Below are 19833 nucleotides of genomic sequence, written 5' to 3' on the forward strand. Positions count from 1 at the left end.
TAACCTGCAAAGATGCATTTAGACTGAAAATAAAAGGATGGAAATATTTCAAGCAAATGGTAACCAAAAGAAAGCTGGTGTGGCAATCTTAATTTCCAATAACTTAGCTTTCAAACCAACAAAAATAATAAAAGACAAAGATGGCTACTATATACTGATTAAAGGCACAATTCATCAAGAAGCCATGACTATACTCAATATATATGCACCCAACCTAGGTGCACCTAGATTCATAAAGCAAACCCTACTAGATCTGAACCAAATGAGAGATAACAATACTGTAATAGCTGGAGACTTTAACACCCCACTGACAGTACAGGACAGATCCTCTAAACAGAAAATAAACAAAGACATAATGGACCTAAATAGAATGCTAGAACAAATGGGCATGGCTGACATCTATAGGACATTCTACCCAAAGTCCACAGAATATACATTCTTCTCATCAGCGCACGGGACATTCTCTAAGATTGACCATGTCCTAGGACATAAATCATGTCTTAAAAAATTCAAAAAAATAGAAATTATACCATGCATCTTCTCAGATCACAGCGGAATAAAAGTAACAATGATCACAAACAGAAACCCTCACTCTTACTCAAAGTCATGGAAGCTAAATAACCTTCTCCTGAATAATTATTCTATCAAAGAAGAAATCAAGATGGAAATAAAAAATTTCTTTGAATTAAATGACAATGGAGATACAACTTATCAAAATCTATGGGATGCAGCTAAAGCAGTCCTGAGAGGAAAATTCATATCCATAAATGCCTATATCAAAAAGACAGAAAACATGCAAATAGACAACCTAACGAATAGACTCAAAGAGCTGGAGAAAGAAGAACAGAACGATCCCAAACCCAGCAGAAGGTGAGAAATTACTAAGATCAAATCAGAACTAAATGAAAAGGACAACAAAGAAACTATAAGGGAAATTAATAAAACAAAAAGTTGGTTCTTTGAAAAGATAAACAAAATAGACACACCCCTGGCTAGACTAACCAAGAGCACAAAACTAAAATCTCTAATAACCTCCATTAGGAACATGAAAGGAGAAATCACAACCGACGCTACAGAGATACAAGATATCATCTAGGAATTCTACAAAAATCTTTATGCACACAAACTGGAGAACGTGGAGGAAATGGACAAATTTTTAGAAACACATAGTCTTCCCAGGCTCAACCAGGAAGAAATAGAGTACCTGAACAGACCAATATCAAGAACTGAAATCGAAACAGCAATAAAAAACCTTCCCAAAAAGAAAAGCCCTGGTCCAGATGGGTTCACACCTGAATTTTACCATACATACAAAGAAGAACTGGTGCCCATCCTACATAAACTATTTTCCAATATTGAGAAGGATGGAATTCTCCCCAACACGTTCTACCAAGCCAATATAACATTGATACCAAAACCTGGAAAGGACACAACAAAAATAGAGAACTACAGACCAATTTCCCTCATGAATATAGATGCAAAAATTTTCAATAAAATACTAGCAAATCGAATCCAAGTACTTATCAAAAAAGTAATCCACCACGACCAAGTGGGCTTCATCCCAGAGATGCAGGGGTGGTTCAACATACGTAAATCTATAAATGTTAAAAAAAAAAAAAAAAACAACAACAACAAAAGTACATGAAAAAAACACCATAGATACTTGGAAAACTGGGAAAAAATATTTTGACTCGTAATTTCTTTGACATATAATGGACTTCTACAATCAGTAAGGAAAAAAATCAGTAGCCCAATAGAAAACCGTGTAAAGGCTATGCACAGTTCGCAGAAAAAGAAATACAAATGTAATTTGAGATTGAGCATTACCTTTAATAAGACAGATGTAACCAAAGGACAGTGTTTAAACATTTTCACCTATTAAATTGGTTGTCGAGACTTTGGGAAATAGTTACTCTTCTACAATGTTTATGGGAGTAATAATTATTCCGTGGAGAACAATTTGGTATTATCTATCAAAATAAATGCCTGTATTCTTTGACAGAGAAATTCCAGGAATTTATCTCACATACAAGTGTACTTCACCACATATAAATATACTTAGTTATTTGTTGCAATTTTTAATAGCAAAATATTAAAAGCAGCCTAAATATCTTATGGGTAGGTGACTGGTTACATAAACAATGATGATATAGCCATATAATGAAATATATCTTGTAGCCCTTAAAAAGAATAAAGAAGCTCTTTATTTATTGATGTGTAAAATATCAAGATGCAAAATAATATCTATAGAGCAATACCATTTGGAGAAATAAATCTGTATACACATGTATATTTACATGGATTTTATATTATCTTTGGCAGGATACATAAGAAATTGCCTTCTGAGAGGGGAGCTAGGTTATTGAGTAGTCACCATATATATATTATAGTACCTTTTACATTTTGATTCATTTACTGTTTCTTTGGTATAAAGATGAGGAATTCAAATGACAAATTAATTCTTCTTTTAATAATGTTGATATAAGCAAATAGTTCAAAATGATTTGTAAAAATTCTTAACGGCCAAGAATCAGAGACTGAAATGATAAGATAGTAGTGGAAACCTGCATACGTTTATTACTAGAGAAACTAGAAAGGTAATTTGTCAAATATGGGTAGTTCCCAACAGGTGCAAAAAGTTTGGGAGTCACAAATTTACAATGTCTTAACAAAGCAAATTATTTATTTCAGAACACAAAAGATCTTCAGACTATACTCAATATCTTAAGCATTCTTGTTGAGCTGGTGTCAGGTGGTAAGTTTTTGTTTCCTTTGGTCTAATTTCTGTTTGTAAACGGTGATCAACGATGTATCATGTACACTTTATTTGGAGTTTTCTAATACTCATAGAAACTATTCTGAGTATTGGAATTTAGAAACTGTAATGCCTTACTCTTTTGTTGTTGCTTTGTTTTTGCTATCTTCAAGTATCCCTCAATCTACCCCTGAGAGCCCTGTGTTTCAGAGCTTTGAATCTAGAATTTTGGCATCACTTGCGTTTAGTTTTGTGTGCTTTTTTCTAACTAAAAAAATAAGATAAAACGAAATATGATTTTGATGATATTTGTTTGATTTTAGAAGTCATCACTTTTAATTATTTCTTGAATGCTAACAAGTAGTGATACCTAATGTGGGAAGATTTGCTGTTTAAAATTTGTTTTGTAAATTTTTAGGTGGAGGTCGCAGAGCAAGTTTCTTAGTTTCCAAAGGTGGTTCACAAATATTGTTACAGTTACTTGTGAATGCCAGCAAAGAATCTCCCCCACATGAGGAGTTAATGGTACAGATTCATTCTATTCTTGCAAAGATTGGACCAAAAGGTAAGGATTTCACTTGTATGATTATCAAATCTAGAATAATCTTTGTAACATGGATTCTCTCTGCCTTGAAACTGCTCAATTTTTAAAAAATTTATTTCTCATTGATTTTATGGTTATGTAATAATTGTACATATTTATGGGGTACATGTGATATTTTGATACAGGCCTACAGTGTGTAATGATCAAATTTGGGTACTTGAGATATCAGTCACCTTAAACATTTATTATTCCTTTGTGTTGAGAACATTCCAGATCTTCTCCTATAGCTATTTTGAAATATAAGATAAATTGTTACTAGCTATAGTTGCCTTATTGTGCTACTGAACACTGGATCTTATTCCCTGTAACTGTATTTTTGTACCCATTAGCCAGCCCTTCTTTTTTTTTTTTTTTTTTGTTGAGACAGAGTCTCACTTTGTTGCCCAGGCTAGAGTGAGTGCCGTGGCGTCAGCTTAGCTCACAGCAACCTCAGACTCCTCGGCTTAAGCGATCCTACTGCCTCAGCCTCCCGAGTAGCTGGGACTACAGGCATGCGCCACTATGCCCGGCTAATTTTTTCTATATAGATTTTTAGTTGTCCATATAATGTCGTTCTATTTTTAGTAGAGACGGGGTCTCGCTCAGGCTGGTCTCGAACTCCTGACCTTGAGCAATCCACCTGCCTCGGCCTCCCAGAGTGCTAGGATTACAGGCGTGAGCCACCGCGCCCGGCCATTAGCCAGCCCTTCTTTATCCCCACTTCCTACTACCCTTGCCAGGCCCTGGTAGCCACCATTCTATTCACCAACCACCTCCATGAGATCAATTTTTTTAGCTCCAACATATGAGTGAGCACATGTCATATTTATCTTTCTGTGCCTGGCTTATTTCACTTAACATAATGTCCCCTACTTCCACCTATGTTGCTGCCAATGACAGCATTTCATTTTTTTTCATGGCTGAATAATATTTTGTGTATATGTGCCACATTTTCTTTATCCATTCATTCACTGATAGACACTTAGGTTGATTCTGTATCTTGGTTATTGTGATAGTACTACAATAAACATGAGAATGCAGATATCTCTTTGATATACTGATTTTATATCTTTTGGATATATACTCAGCATGGGGATTGCTGGATCACATGGTAGTTCTGTTTTAGGTTTTTGAGGAACCACCATACTATTTTCCATAGAGGCTGTACTAATTTATGTTCCCACCAACAGTGTACGAGCATTCCCTTTTCTACACATCCTTGCCAGTATTTGTTACTTTCTGTCTTTTTCATGATAGCCATTTTAACTGGGGTGAGATGGTATCTCATTGTGGTTTTGATTTGAATTTCCCTGATGATTAGTAGTGTTGAACATTTTTTCATATTCCTGTATATTGGCCATATATGTGTCTTTTGAAAAATGTTAATTCAGATCTTTTGCACATTTTATAATCTAATCATGTGTTTTTTTGTTTTTTTGTTTTTTTTTTTGCTATTGAGTTGAATTCTGTATATATTCTGGTTATTAACCTCTTGCTGGATGAATAGGTTGTAAATATATTCTCCTGTTCTGTAGGTTGTCTTTTCAATTTGTTGATTGTTTCCTTTTGTGTGCAGAAGCTTTTTAGCTTGATGCAATCCCATTTGTCAATTTTTGTTTTGGCTTCTTGTGCTTTTGGAGTCCTAGTCAAGAAATCTTTGCCCTGACCAATGTCCTGAAGCATTTCCTCAGTGGTTTCTTCTAGAAACTGCTCAGTTTTTAAAATCTAAAATGCTACTGCTTTTTCTTGGCTGTAGTAATGAAATACTTTTTTATAGTCAACTAATAACATGCAGGAATTGAGAATCCAAAATTCATGAGGACTTAGTAGAAAAAAGAAAAATCTGTTAGAATTACAGGTATGTCTTGGGGTGTGTGTGTGTGCCTGCTTATGTATGTATGTAAAGGGAATGTAATATGGATATTGTCGAGGCTAGAAGGAGGGAGTATGGATGGGAATGTTTGGAGGAACATGGAGGTAAAATATGTCATTGCTTGTCATTAATAGTCACATTTGTGCTACACAGTCCCAATGCTCAGGAAACTTACACTCTAGTTAATAAGACCAAAGTAGAAAAAAATTACAAGACTGAATATTATAACAGTGAGACATGCAAAATATTAAAAAATACCAACTGAGTAAAATGGGATATGGAATCAAGGAAGAAGCAGATTTGGGTTAGGTTAACAGAGGAACCCATCCTTTGAATAGAACCTATGTTCAGTTTACAGTTGTTTACCTGCACAAAGATTAGAATGATTTCCTAAACTCTTAGAATTGTGTTTTAAGAGTTTTGCCATTGCCTTGTGGCATATATATGAGTTTTAAACTTTGAAGTGTTTGGCTAAAATGCTTATTTTAAAAAGTGAGGATGTATGTGTACATAGTTTGTGTATTTGTATATATTTCATGCATACCTTTATATATTATATAAATATTTAACCTACTTTTAACAGGTGTTTTATAGAAAGGAACTGTGCATGACTTTAATTTTCCAGGTGTATTATCCAGGTGTATTAGGGGCCTAAATACTTAAACGTATGTTCAGTTTATGTAAGAAATATATTAGCTGTCTCTTATTTTTCTGTAACTCGTGTTGGAGATTTTTGTGGAGAATGAAAAATAAAGTAAAAAAACCTTATTTATTGATCAATATTGTTATCTCATTCTTTCTCTTCTAATTAGGACCATGTTATCTTTCTTCTACTTTTCATGAAATTAAGATATTGGTATATTTATTTTATATTTATATTTTTAATATGCCTTTTATGTCATCTTTATTTTATTTTCTCCTATATATTCTTTTAAATTTGTGCTATTTCCATTACTATTTGTCCTACTTTTCCATTTTTATGTCATTCAGGGATATTGTACAGTAGTTTCTTGAGTGATTTTCTATCTTTTTTTTCTTGTGAGATGAGAGTAATTTTCCTTCAGGAATATTTTGTTCTTTTGACTTAAAATTCTCTGTTTGCTAGTTCTCCTTATTACTTTCTTTGTTTAAATCTTAACATTCTTAAGTTCTTCTTATTTAAATTTTTTTTGTTTTAATCTCTTTGTGAGAATAAAAATCAAGAACTCTTCCTTTTCTATGTTAAGAATTATATCCCTTCAGAAATTTATTTGATAATATTTGCCAGATTATTTTCTACATAAGCTGCCCATTTTTCATTAATTTATATTCTTTTGTAAGTCAGAAAAGAATATGGTTTGTATATTAAGTAAGTAATATTGATAATGGACATTTAGATTTTTTTTTTTTTTTTTTTATACTAGTCTTGCTCTGTTGCCCAGGTTAGAGTGCAGTGGCTTCATCATAGCTCACTGCAACCTCAAACTCCTGAGCTGAAGTGATCCTCCTGCTTCAGCCTCCTGAGTAGCTAGAACTACAGGCATGTGCCACCATGTTTGGCTAATTTTTTATTTTTTGTAAAGTCACGGTCTTTCTATGTTGCTTAGACTGGTCTCCACCTCCTGGCCTCAAGCGATACTCTTGCCTTAGTTTCCCAAAGTGCTGGGATTATGGGCATGAGCCACTGTGCCCGTCTGACATTTAGATTCTTTACTGTTAGTTACCCTTACCTATGTGATGGTGTTTCTGGAAAATATGTTGAACTAGACAGACTTGTATGTCTAGGGGATTGGGTAAGTTCTTCGTTTTATGACAGCCTAAATGTTGGGATACTCTAACCCCTATTTTCCTGCCCTATCCTCTTACCGGTCCCTTAGTACATTCTTTTAAGTCATGTTTCAAAAGTGTAAGGAGTATTTTAAAAATCATATGAAATGATTATAATTACAATTATTTCGGGTCAGCTTTGTATTTGATAGTATCAGTTCATATTATAATAATAATTATTATTTTTTTGAGACAGAGTCTTGCTCTGTTGCCCGGGCTAGAGTGCCATAGCATCAGCCTAGCTCACTGCAGCCTCAAACTCCTGAGTAGCTGGGACTTTGGACGTGTGCCACCATGCCTGGCTAATTTTTTCTATTTTTAGTAGAGATGAAGTCTCGCTCTTGCTCAGGGCTCAGACTGATCTCCGTCTCCTGAGCTCAAACGATCCACCCACCTGGGTCTTCCAGAGTGCTAGGATTACAGGTGTGAGCCACCATGCCTGACCCATATAATAAATTGAAAGTATCATTGCTTTGTGATATCTTCATTTCATTCAAAGTTATATGTGAATAAATTGTTTTTCTTTTTTTTAAACAGATAAAAAATTTGGAGTGAAGGCAAGAATTAATGGGACTCTGAATATAACCCTGAATTTGGTCAAACAGAATTTGCAGAATCACCGGTTGGTTCTACCTTGTCTTCAGCTTTTACGAGTATATTCTGCTAATTGTGAGTATTTGAGTGAGTTTTAGTTAACTCAGTGTTGTAAAGTTACACAAAATGAAAATTTTAAAGTATCTTAATTCTGTAAACCTCTAATGTTTGTGGAAAAGAAGAGAGAAGATTTAATGTGGATCATTGTAACTCCTAACTACAACCACAACAAAAGTGATGTGGAATAAAATGTAGATTGACACGATCTTGAGAATTCTCACAAATTCCCCCAATTTGCAAACAACTGGAGTGAGGGGGATGCGTAGGCAGCCTGTGGAAAGGATGTGAAAGAGTATGAGGGTAATGGCGGCTGGAAAAACTCCTATACCTCTGTAGATTTTCACAGGTGAGAGGAAAGCTGAGAAGGCAGACACGCAGTAGCATAGTCACGTGGAGCTATTAATAATTATCTTTAGCAATCAGTAGGAAAGTAGCAGAATAGCAAATACATAATACAGGAGTCTCTGAGGAAGCTGGGGAGAAGAGGGATCACAGAGAGAGAGAGACTGAGGTAAAATGTCTCCCAAAACACACACTCTCAGTTACCAACATTAAGTCCCACCCCATGAGGTTCCGACTGTGAAATTGGAGTGGTTAATGAAAGAACCTAAAATTGAATTGTAGGGTATATGTTATTGCAGAGTGTCATTGTAAAATAATGACAAAGTATGTGTTTATGTGTGTGTATACATTTATGTGTGTATGTCTGTGTGTGTGTATATCTATACCTCAACGGTATAGTTAAAAGTGTGCTCAGAGGAAAGTAGCTCTGAACACTTACGTAATCAACACTTTCATAATTAAAAAAAATAAGGAAATGAATGAATTTGATATCTACCCAAAGAAGTTAAAAACAGAGAAATAAACAGAAGGAATGTAGATAAATGATATAGTAAGGAAAAAATGAAAAATATGCATTAGAAAATACTAGGTCACTAAATAGGAAATGTCCAATTTCGAATCAGAAGTATTGTTTATTATATCTCAAACAAGAAGCAATACAGTTAATGAAAGTATGCGCCCAAGCTATCAACACAGTTTTGCTATCTTAAAGGTAGCTTGTTTATACCAGCAGCTAAGAAACCTGGAGAGTCAGTGGCGATGAAATCACAAAAGGTATTTTCCATAGCTATTTCCATAGAATTGAATATTTTTCCTTGCAAGCAGTGGTCCAAAGCCTGGAAGAAGTGGTAGTCAGTTGCTGCAAGGTCTGGTGAATATGGTTGATGACAGAGCATTTGCAAGTTCAGCTGCTGTAGTTTGAGCAGCGTTGTTTGTGTGACGTGGTCGAGTGTTGTCTTGGAAGAAGATAGTTTTATTTTTTAAATCAACTATTTTTCTATTAGGTTACTAAGTATGAAATGTCCAATTTCCTTAAATACTAAGTTTGATAGTTGATTATCTCTGACATTTCACTTTGACACTTCTAGTTTTATTTTTATTGTGAAGGTACGTCCTCAGTCTTGCAAACGCACGTTGCACTTCAGTGTTTATTGCAGTATTATTCACGATGGCTAAAATGCGGAATCAGCTTAAGTGTTCATCAAGGGATGAATGGATAAAAAAGATGTGTATTTACACAATGGCATATTATTTAGCCATGAAAAAGAAGGAAATTTTGTCATTTGCAGAAATATGGATAGATCTGGAGGACATTATTTTAAGTGAAATAAACCAGGCACAGAAAGGCAAATACTGCATTTTCACACTCATATATGGGACCTAAAAAAAATTGATCTCAAGGAGGTAGTGAATAGAATGGTGGCTACTAGAGATTGGTAAGGGTGGTGGGAAGGGGTAGTGAAGAGGTGTTGGTGAAGGGGTAATTCTGTTAATAGAAGGAAAAAGTTCTAGTGTTTAATAGTGCAATAGGGCACCTATAGTTAACAATAATTTATTATATTTCAGAATAGCTAGAAGTTTTCAAATGCTCCCAACATAAAGCAATGATAAATGTTTCAGGTGAATCATGTCCCAATTACTCTGATTTGATCATTATATGTTATATGTTTGTATGAAAATATAACATGTACTCCATGAATATGTACAATTATTATGTATCAATAAAAAAATGAGGCAAAAAAACTGCATTGAATTAAAAATAAAATGGGTAAGCCACCAAATACTCTAATCAAGGAACAAGGAAGATAGCACAGATATTGATATTAATAAAATTAGAAGGGATAATGGAGCAATAAACAGATACAGAGGAAATTAAGATCATTCTACAAAACATTAGGAGCTACATTTTTGGTAATATTTTATTGAATTTCTAGCCTTAGAAGGCTAGAAAATGGCTTATCTGTAATTTTAAAAATTTATACTAAAAATATTTTTCAGAGATGGAGTATCACTATGTTGGCTAGAGTTCAGTGGCTATTCACTGGCTTGATCATACATAATACACTGCAGCCTCAAACTCCTTACCTCGAGCCATCCTCCTACCTCAGTGTCCTGAGTAGCTGGCCCTACAGGCACCTGTTACCACATTTGGCTCTACATTTTTTTTTTTTTTTTTTAAGATACAGGGTCTTGCCCTGCTGCCCAGGCTGGAGTGCAGTAGCTCAGTCATAGCTCACTGCAACCTCAAACTCTTCCACTCAAGTGATCATCGTGCCTCAGCCTCCTGAGTAGCTGGGACTACAGTGTGCACCACAATGTCCAGCTAATTTTTAATTTTTTTGTAGAGACAGGATCTTGCTATGTTGCCCAGGCTGGCTTCAAATTCCTCAGCTCAGGTGATCCTCCCTCCTTGGCCTCCTAAAGTGCTGGGATTACTGGTGTGAGAGCCACTGCACCCAGCATTCTATAATTTTTTAAAAATTATATTTGTTCAGAATTGAAAATGTTAGGCATAGTTTCCTGGTTAGGTAATTGTTTGCATTTTCCGTGTGAAATACTAAAATTGTTCCCTCTTTTTCCCTACTACAGTCGCTTTAATTAAGGTCCTCATTACCTCTCACAGCCTCCTAATGTGTCTCTCAAAACCATCTTCCTCAGAGTGCTGTGAGTTCTGACCTGTTTATTTAAAATGCAGATCTGATTTATTGTTCCTTTTGGGCAATTCCTTATACTTGGAAGAATTATCAACTTCTAGAGCCCTTCATAATTTGTTTCTTACCTCTTTTTCCCACCTCATCTTCGTATTTATATGTCTCTTTTTGATACTATATGTTTTAACAATATGGAACTACTTGCACCCTTGCTGTTGTCTTCGTTCTATTGTCTATGTTATGCCAGTCTTCAGAACTATTCCTGAACCACATCTACCCCTTTATTCCAACTCCCATCCTAGCTAACTCATACTCATTTTTAAAGTGTGAACCTAGGCATCATTTTCTCCAGAAATGCCTCTGTTTCCTCTGAATTAGGAACTTCTCAGTGGTGTAACTCAAATAGTCTACTATTCTTAATCTATTTGGAAAGTAATTTAGTAATTATTTGTTTATTGTTTCTGTCATTCTCTCTATACTATGTTCTCTGAGAGCAGAGACTATTTGTCTCTAAATCCTCATAACCTGATATTTATTGAAGAATCAAATGGAGCAATGGAAGTATTTTTTTATAATAGCATTTTTTTGCATATAACTTGTTTCAGAATTTTCCTTTACTTCTAATAAAAAACAAAGCAAAAAAAAATCTCTTTAAGTGTTGAGCTAAGGTGGACTTTCAGAGTGATTTGAGTTCACATTTACTAAACAAATTGTATATGTTTTTGGCTTTGTATCACTAAATGTACACATTTTTAGTTATTGAAGTTGCAAAATCATTTTGCATCTTTTTCTCCCCCTCCCAGCTGTGAATTCAGTATCCTTAGGGAAAAATGGAGTTGTGGAGCTGATGTTTAAAATCATCGGACCATTTAGTAAGAAGAATTCGAGTCTTATGAAGTGAGTAAATGTTATGACTATGAATAGATATATGTGCTTTATTACTCTGGGCCCATTTGTCTTGATATTTAGAGTGAGCAGCTTGAATTAAATTGTATATAGAGTTTTTTCTTAGTTCCTAAATAGTGATTTTTTTTATCATGATAAAGATTTTCTTTAGTATAAAGTTTAATCTTCAAAAACATATCAAAATTAAATAATTTTAAATTCATTAAATATAGTGTTTATAGGAATTTAGACCTTGAGCATCACTAGATACTGTAAGAGGAAAATAGACGATTTTCATTCAGTAATATTTATTGAGTGCCTACTATATTCCCCACTCAATTTGTAATCTTCTAATGACTGCTTCCTTCATTCTCACGATTACCTGAACATATCTTAAATTTATACTAAATTTATATTAAATTTTGTCAAAATTATGTCATTCTTTTTTTCTTTCATCTTGGGGGTGTGTGTGTGTGTGTGTGTGTGTGTATGTTTTCATTTGTTCATAGGCCTTTCAACCTCAGAAAATGAAAATGGTTTCCAGTTACTTGGTTATATTTAGTATTTTGTTAAGCCATTTTAGAGGTTGTTTTTAAAAAAATTTTTTATTGTGGAATTTTTCAAACACACATGAAACAGAACTCATACTGTATTATATAAAACTAACTGTATTGAATTAATTATATTAATTATTTATTGTATTCAACAAATATCATCATTCTGCCATTTTTGCTTCATTTATTTCTCCACACTTTTGTTTATTTTTCTAGGGTACTTTTCAGAAATCTCAGAAATAGTCAATTTTCTTTGACTATTATCATTTCTTTCCTAAGTATTTCAGTATATAACTCTACTAAATAAGGACTTAAACCCCCACGATACTATAATCATATCCAATGAAAGTATTAATTTTTTAATCTGAAATCTCGTCTGGGTTCAGTTTTCTCCAGTCATCTCAAAATTGCTCTTTTACAGTTGGTTTGTTTGAATCAGAATCCAAACAAGATACACACATTATTCCTCATTATATTTAGGACATTTCCAAGCCTACACAAAAGTAGAGAGAACAGTATAATGAACTCTGATGTACTTGTCACCCAATTTCAACAACAATCAAACTTTTGTCATTTTTATTTCATCTTTCTTTTCTCTGTTCTTAATTTTTCCTGGAGTATTTTAAAGCAGGTATCAGCCATTACATTTGATCTGTAAATTCTTTAGTATGATCACTATCAAATACAGACCTTTTTTCTTTTAGTGTTACCACATATTATTTCTGTGCCCAACAATATTCATAATAATTTCATAGTATTCGATATTTTCTGATTATCTAAGAAATGCCTTTTTCATAATTGGCTTATTCAAATCAGGGTCCAAATAAAGTTTATACATTCTATTTGATGGCTATGTTTCATAATCTTTTAAAATGAGTAAAAGTCACCTTATTTTTTTTGTTCTGTTTTATTTGTTGAAGGACCTGGCTGATACGTCTTTTAGGTTGTCCTACATTCTGGGTTGGGAGGACTTTATCCTGGGGTCATTTACCATATAGGTTTATCCCTCACATTTTCTGCAGACCAATAGAGCTAGTGGCTTGATTAGATTCGAATTCTTTTTTTTTTTTTTTTTTTTTGTGAAAAACATTTCATAGGTAGTGCCAGGTACTTTGTTTTAAGTCACTTAAGATGATTGATTTGAGGTGATCTGCCCATCAGCAATGTTCCCATCCACTTTTCACTTAATGACTTAGCAGTCATTCATGACATTGCTTATATCTGTTAGGGGTTACAAAATAATGACTTCTCTACTTTTTTATTTTTTCTGTATTAGCTATGAGTCTTTTATAAAGAATTTGTCCACATGAATTATTTGATTAAATTTTACTCTTAAATAGATAGGACTCAGAGCATTTCTAGTTTTTTTTACTCTTTCTTAATAAAGGTCAAAATATTTTTAAATACTGTGGGAGCTTACTTGCACATATAATTATTTACTAAATATAATTTAGTGGATGACTCAACATATTTCCTTATGTAAAGATTACACACAATCCTAGAGCATCTAATGAAATGTAACAAAGCAAACAAAAAATGTTTGTATCACAATCAGTAGAACCAATTTCCAGAATTGGTATGGTATAGTGGTTTAGAGTGAGCGCTGGAGGTAGACAGACCTGGATTTTCATGTTAGCTCAGTTAGTTACTTGCCCTGTGATATGAAATAAGTTATTCAACCTATTATGTCCCAGTTTCCTGTTTGTAAAATGGTAATAATATTAACACATCCATTATAAGGTTATTGTGGGGATTTAATGAGCTAATTCCTGTTTGGCACAATGCCTGTATTATTGTAAGATAGTTTAGGTAAGTAATGTAGTAATGTGGGTATGAATGAGTAACTAGCTAATACTAAAAGTATATGCTTTATTTTTAATTTATATATAATTTCTCCCCTTGATATGCACAGTATTTCATAATTTATCTTTTATGTAATGGCCATGATTGCTTACTTAAGATATGTATTACTCTACTGTAACCAAGTTACAAATCTAATATAAAATATTCCTAGGAGAAATGGAACATGTCAAAAGTATCACTGTAATATACCACATGGATTATGTCCACAACCATGCAGAAATCAGTGGATCTAAAACTTGTTTTTATTTATTTATTATTTCCAAATGTTAATTAAGGGGGTACAAGTGTTTTTGTTACATAATTACCTTGTATAATGCTTAAGACAGGGCTTTTGGTGTCCCCTTCACCAGAGTAGTGTTCATTGTACTGATTAGGTACGTTTTTAATCCTACATATCCCCTTCCACCCTCCCCCCTTCTTGGTTCTCATGTCCTTTATATTACTTTGTGCCCATGTATACCCATCTGTTAGCTCCCACTTATTATTGAGAACATACAGTGTTTGGTTTTACATTCCTGAGATACTTCACTTAGGCTAATGGTTTTCAGTTCTATCTAAGTTGCTACAAACAACATTATTTCATTCCTTTTTATGACTGAGTAAATTCTCCATGGTATACTATACCACATTTTCTTTATCCAGTCATGAATTGATGGGCACTTGGGTTGATTCCGCATCTTTGCAATTGTAAATTGTGCCACAATAAACATTTGAGCGCAGGTGCCTTTTTGATAAAAAGACTTCTTTTCCTTTTGGTAGATACTCAGTAGGGGGATTGTGAATCATATGGTAGGTTTACATTTATTTCTTTGAGGAATCTCCGTACCTTTTTCCATAGAGGTTGTACTAATTTGTAGTCCCACCAACAGTGTATAAGTGTTCCTTTCTTTCTTCATTCATACTAGCATCTATTGTTTTTTGACTTTTTAATAATGGCCATTCTGATAGGGTATCTCATTATAGTTTTATTTTGCATTTCCCTGATAATTAGTGATGTTGAGCATTTTTTTCTTATGTTTCTTGGCCGTTGATCTATCTTCTTTTGAAAAACTTCTGTTCATGTCTTCTGTCCACTGTTTGATGAAGTCATTTGTTTTTTTTCTTGCTGATTTGTTTGAGTTCTTTGTAGATTCTGAATATCAGTCCTTTGTTGGATGTATGGTTTATGAATATTTTCTCCCATTCTGTAGGCTGTCTGTTCACTCTGTTGATTATTTCTATTTCTGTGCAGAAACTTTTTAAATTAAGTTCCATTTATTTATTTCTGTTGTTGCTATATTTGCCTTTTGAGTCTTAGCCATAAATTCTTTGCCTAGGCCAATGTCTAGAAGAGTTTTTCCTACATTTTCTTCTAGAATTTTTATGGTTTCATGCCTTACATTTAAGTCTGTATTTAATTAAATTAATTATTGTATATGGTGAGAGATAGAGGTCCTGTTGCATTCTTCTGCATGTGGCTATCCAATTTTCCCAGCATCATTTATTGAATAGGGCTTCTTTTCCCCAGTGTATGTTGTAGTCTGTTTGTTTGAAGATCAGTTGGATGTAGTAGATGATTTTATTTCTGGGTTCTCTATTCTGTTTCATTGGTGTATGTCTCCACATTTATACCTGTACCATGCTGTTTTGGTAACTATAGCCTTGTAGTACAATTTAAAGTCAGGTAATGTGTTGCCTCCAGATTTTTTCTTTTTCTTTTTTTTTTTCTTTCAGTTAAGATTGCTTTGGTTATTCAGGCTCTTTTTTGGTTCCTAATGAAGCATAGAATTATTTTTTCTAGATCTGTGAAATATGACTCTGGTATTTTGATGGGGGTTACGTTGAGTCTGTAAATCACTTTGGACAGTATGGACATTTTAACAATGTTGATCATACTAATCCATGGGCAGGGGATGTTTTTCCATTTGTCTGTGTCATCTGTGATTTCTTTCATCAGTGTTTTGTAGTTCTCCTTGTAGGAATCTTTCATCTTCTTGGTTAAATATATTCCTGGATATTTTATTTTCTTTGTCAATATTGTGAATGATATTGAGTTCTTAATTTGACTCTCCACTTGACTTATTTATATATAGAAGTGCTACTAATTTGTCAACATTGATTTTGTAACCTGACACTTTGCTGAATTGATTTATCAATCCAGCAGTCTCGGTGACATCTTTAGAATTTTCTAGGACGATATCATCTTGTCAGCCAACAGGGATAGTTTGACCTCCTCTTTCCCAATTTGGTTGCCCTTTATTTCTTTCTCTTGACTGATTGCTTTGGCTAGGACTTCCAATACTCAATTTAATAGAAGTAGTGACAGTGGGAACACTTGTTCCAGTTATTAGGGGGAATGCTTTCAACTTTTCCCCATTTAGGATGATGTTGGCTGTTGGTTTGTCATATATGTCTCTTATAATTTTGAGATATGTTCCTTCTATGCCTTGTTTGTTGAGGGTTTTTATCATGAAAGGGTGTTGGATTTTATCGAATGCTTTTTCTGCATGTATTGAGATGATCATATGATCTTTGTTTTTGTTCCTCTTTATGTAGTGATTCATGTTTATTGATTTGTGTATGTCAAACCATCCTTGCATCCCTGGGATGAAACCTACTTGATCATGGTGGATTATCTTTTTGATGTGCTGTTGAATTCTGTTTGCTGGTATTTTATTGAGGATTAATGCATCTATATTCATAAGGGATATTGGTCTGTAGTTTTCTTTTTTTGTTGTGTCCTTTCCTGACTTTGATAAAAGGGTGATACTGGCTTCATAGAATGAGTTAGGAAGGATTCCCTCCTCCTCTATATTATGAAATAGTTTCTGTAGGATATGTACCAGTTCTTCTCTGTAGGTCTGGTAGAGTTTTGCTGTAAATCCATCTGGTCTGGAGTTTTTTTTGTTGGGAGATTTTTTTTATTACTGCTGCAGTCTTGCTGCTCACTTATTGGTTTATTCAGGATTTCTATTTATTGGTTAAGGGTTGGCCAGTTGTGTGTAGTAAGAATTTATCCATTTCCTCTAGGTTTTCTAGTTTGCTTGTGTAGACATTTTCATAGGATTTGCAGATATTATGTTGTATTTCTGTGGCATCAGAAATGTCTCCTTTTTCATTTCTGAGTGAGGTTATTTGAGTCCTTTCTCTTCTATTTCTGGTTAATCTGCCTAGTACTCCATCAATTTTGTTTATCTTTTCAGAGAATCAACTTTTTGTTTCATTGATCGTTTGTATTTTTTTGGTTTTTATTTTGTTTAGTTTTGTTCTGAGTTTTGTTATTTCTTTTCTTCTGCTGGCTTTGAGTTTGATTTGTTCTTCTTTTTCTAGTTCCTTGGGATGTGACATTAGGTTGTTAATTTGTGGTCTTTCTGTCTTTTTGATGTAGGCATCTAAGGCTATGAATTTTCCTCTTAGGGCTGCTTTTTCTGTATCTCATAGATTTTGGAAGCTTGTGTCCCTTTTGTCATTTGGTTTGAGGAATATTTTGATTTCAATCTTAGTTTTATTATTGACCCAAGGATCATTCAGCAGCAGATTTTTCAATTTCCATGATTCTGTATAGATTTGAGAGTTTCTCTCGGAATTGATTTCTAGTTTTATTTTGCTGTGGTCTGAGACAATACATGGTGTGATTTTGATTTTTTTGAGTTTGCTGAGACTAGTTTTGTGACCTAAGTTATGATCAATCTTGGAAAATATTCTGTGTGCTTATGAGAAAAATGTATATTCAGTAGTTTGGGGGTAGAATGTTCTATAAATGTCTGTTAGGTCCATTTGTTCTGTAGATCTGTTTAAGTCCAGTGTTTATTCATTTTCTGCTTTGATGATCTATTTAGTTCTGTCAGTGGAGTGTTGAAGTTCTCAACAATTAAGATGCTACTGTTTATTTCTTTGCTTACATCTAGAAGAATTTGCTTTATTAAACTGGGAACTGCTGTGTTAAGTTCATATATATTTAGGATTGTTATGTCTTCTTTTTGAATTGCTCCCTTTACCATTATATAATGATAATATATTTTTTTTACCATTGTTGATTTAATGTCAATTTTATCTGATGTGAGAATGGATACACCTGCTCACTTTTGTTTTCCATTTGAATGAAATATTTTTTTCCATCCCATTGCCTTCAGTCTGTGTGAGTCCTTGTGGTTTAGATGTGTTTCTTGAAAACAACAAATAGTTGGGTTGTGGTTTTTCATCCATTCAGCCTATGTTGTTTTTAACACATTAACTGCTATGTGAGTTGTATTTAACTCACACTAGTTTTGAGCCTGGGGCCTCATGAAGGAAAACCTGGGCAAAACCCTGCAGTTTATTCATGGAAATTTTACTTTTTGATGTTCTTCTTATTATATTTCATATTGACAATTTAATTCTAAAAATGATTAAATGAATAGAAGTCAATCAATTTCATTTTTCTATTTATGTTTACCTTTAAATTACACTTAAGTTTCACAAGTCAAGAAAAGCACTTTACACTTATGAACTATTTTTCATGCTTTCACATTATTAATTTTCAAGTTTTTGTATTTTTTATTGAAAAAACATTGAAAACTAAAAAATAACAAATTTTTCATTAAATTAGAAAAGATTGGTTTGTTTAGAAGTTTTTATTCTATTTTCTTTCTTTTTTTTTTTTTTTTTTTTTTGGGACAGAGTGTTGCTTTGTTGCCCTGGCTAGAGTGAGTGCCATGGCATCAGCCTAGCTCACAGCAACCTCAAACTCCTGGGCTTAAGCGATCCTACTGCCTCAGCCTCCCGAGTAGCTGGGACTACAGGCATGCGCCACCATGCCCGGCTAATTTTTTTCTATATATATTTTAGTTGGCCAGATAATTTCTTTCTATTTTTAGTAGAGATGGGGTCTCGCTCTTGCTCAGGCTGGTCTCGAACTCCTGACCTTGAGCGATCCACCCGCCTCGGCCTCCCAGAGTGCTAGGATTACAGACGTGAGCCACCGCGCCTGGCCTTTATTCTATTTTCATAATAAAACACTGTGGCTCCAAGGAAAAAAATTATTTTTCTGTTGTGGCAGTCATGTTAAGTGGGGCATTCAGATGTTCACCTTGAGTGTTAGTATTGATGTCTGGGGTGCTATTCTGTGAAATGTGTTGGATGATACCTTAATGTTTTGTTTTCCATCCTGGACTATTGTGAGCAGCACTGGGGAGGGCTGCCGGTCAGGGAGCTCATAGTCTGAGCACCCCTTGGTCCTCTGCAGGTCTTTAAGAGGAAAGCCATGGGCCCCTCTCTCTTTGGAAACCTGGGTGTGGTGGGCACACGGACAGAGGGGAAGCAGCTGCTCCTGAGAGTCCCGGATCAGTTGTCCCTTGGGGCACCTGTTCCTCTTGGCAGCAGTGGGTGGTAGATGGGCGGGGGAAGAGGAGAGTTTCAATGAAGGAGAGCTGGCACTCTGGACCTATTTATTCTTTTCCCCAAAAGGCAGCCTTCCTGGAATGTCCAACTCTGGGATCAGACATTTCCCCTGGGACCTACTGCTTCCTGTGGTTACCACAGTCTGGGCAAGAGTTGGGAAATGTTTGTGTGGGGACCAGTGACAAGTAAACTGAAGGACTTTCTGGGGAGGACAAAGGCACACAGTGGGTGGAGAAGCAGTATGGCACTCACCACCTTGGTTTGGGTCTGTAGTGAAGGGGAGCGACCCAGATGAGGGTGGCAACCCAGTGCTCTGTTCTCAAGAAGCTCCCAGTTCACTGGTAGCAGGAGCTTTTGGGCTTGTGAGGGTAGAAAAACTCTCCAGAAGATTGGGAGCCTGCAGTCTGCCAGAGGTGTTAGGGGAGGGGAGACAAAACCCACACCTGCCCTTCCCATGGGACTCCAAGTTCCTCAGGGGTTGATCTCTGCCAAAATCTTGCTCCTTCTTG

The 19833-nt window shown here is 34.7% G+C and overlaps 1 protein-coding gene across 3 annotated transcripts in view; it reads left to right on the forward strand.

Annotated features, from left to right (window-relative positions):
• The window catches only part of AGTPBP1 (ATP/GTP binding carboxypeptidase 1), a 172887-nt gene that overhangs the window by 45952 nt on the left and 107102 nt on the right, over window positions 1-19833 (forward strand). For all 3 annotated transcript variants that reach the window (XM_069474070.1, XM_069474068.1, XM_069474069.1), the window contains 4 exons: window positions 2692-2755; window positions 3174-3320; window positions 7555-7686; window positions 11468-11561. In XM_069474070.1, coding sequence (XP_069330171.1) covers window positions 2692-2755; window positions 3174-3320; window positions 7555-7686; window positions 11468-11561 — 437 coding nt within the window. The remainder of the gene's footprint in view (window positions 1-2691; window positions 2756-3173; window positions 3321-7554; window positions 7687-11467; window positions 11562-19833) is intronic.

Source organism: Eulemur rufifrons, chromosome 7 (assembly GCF_041146395.1).
Source record: "Eulemur rufifrons isolate Redbay chromosome 7, OSU_ERuf_1, whole genome shotgun sequence".
Taxonomy (NCBI): domain Eukaryota; kingdom Metazoa; phylum Chordata; class Mammalia; order Primates; family Lemuridae; genus Eulemur; species Eulemur rufifrons.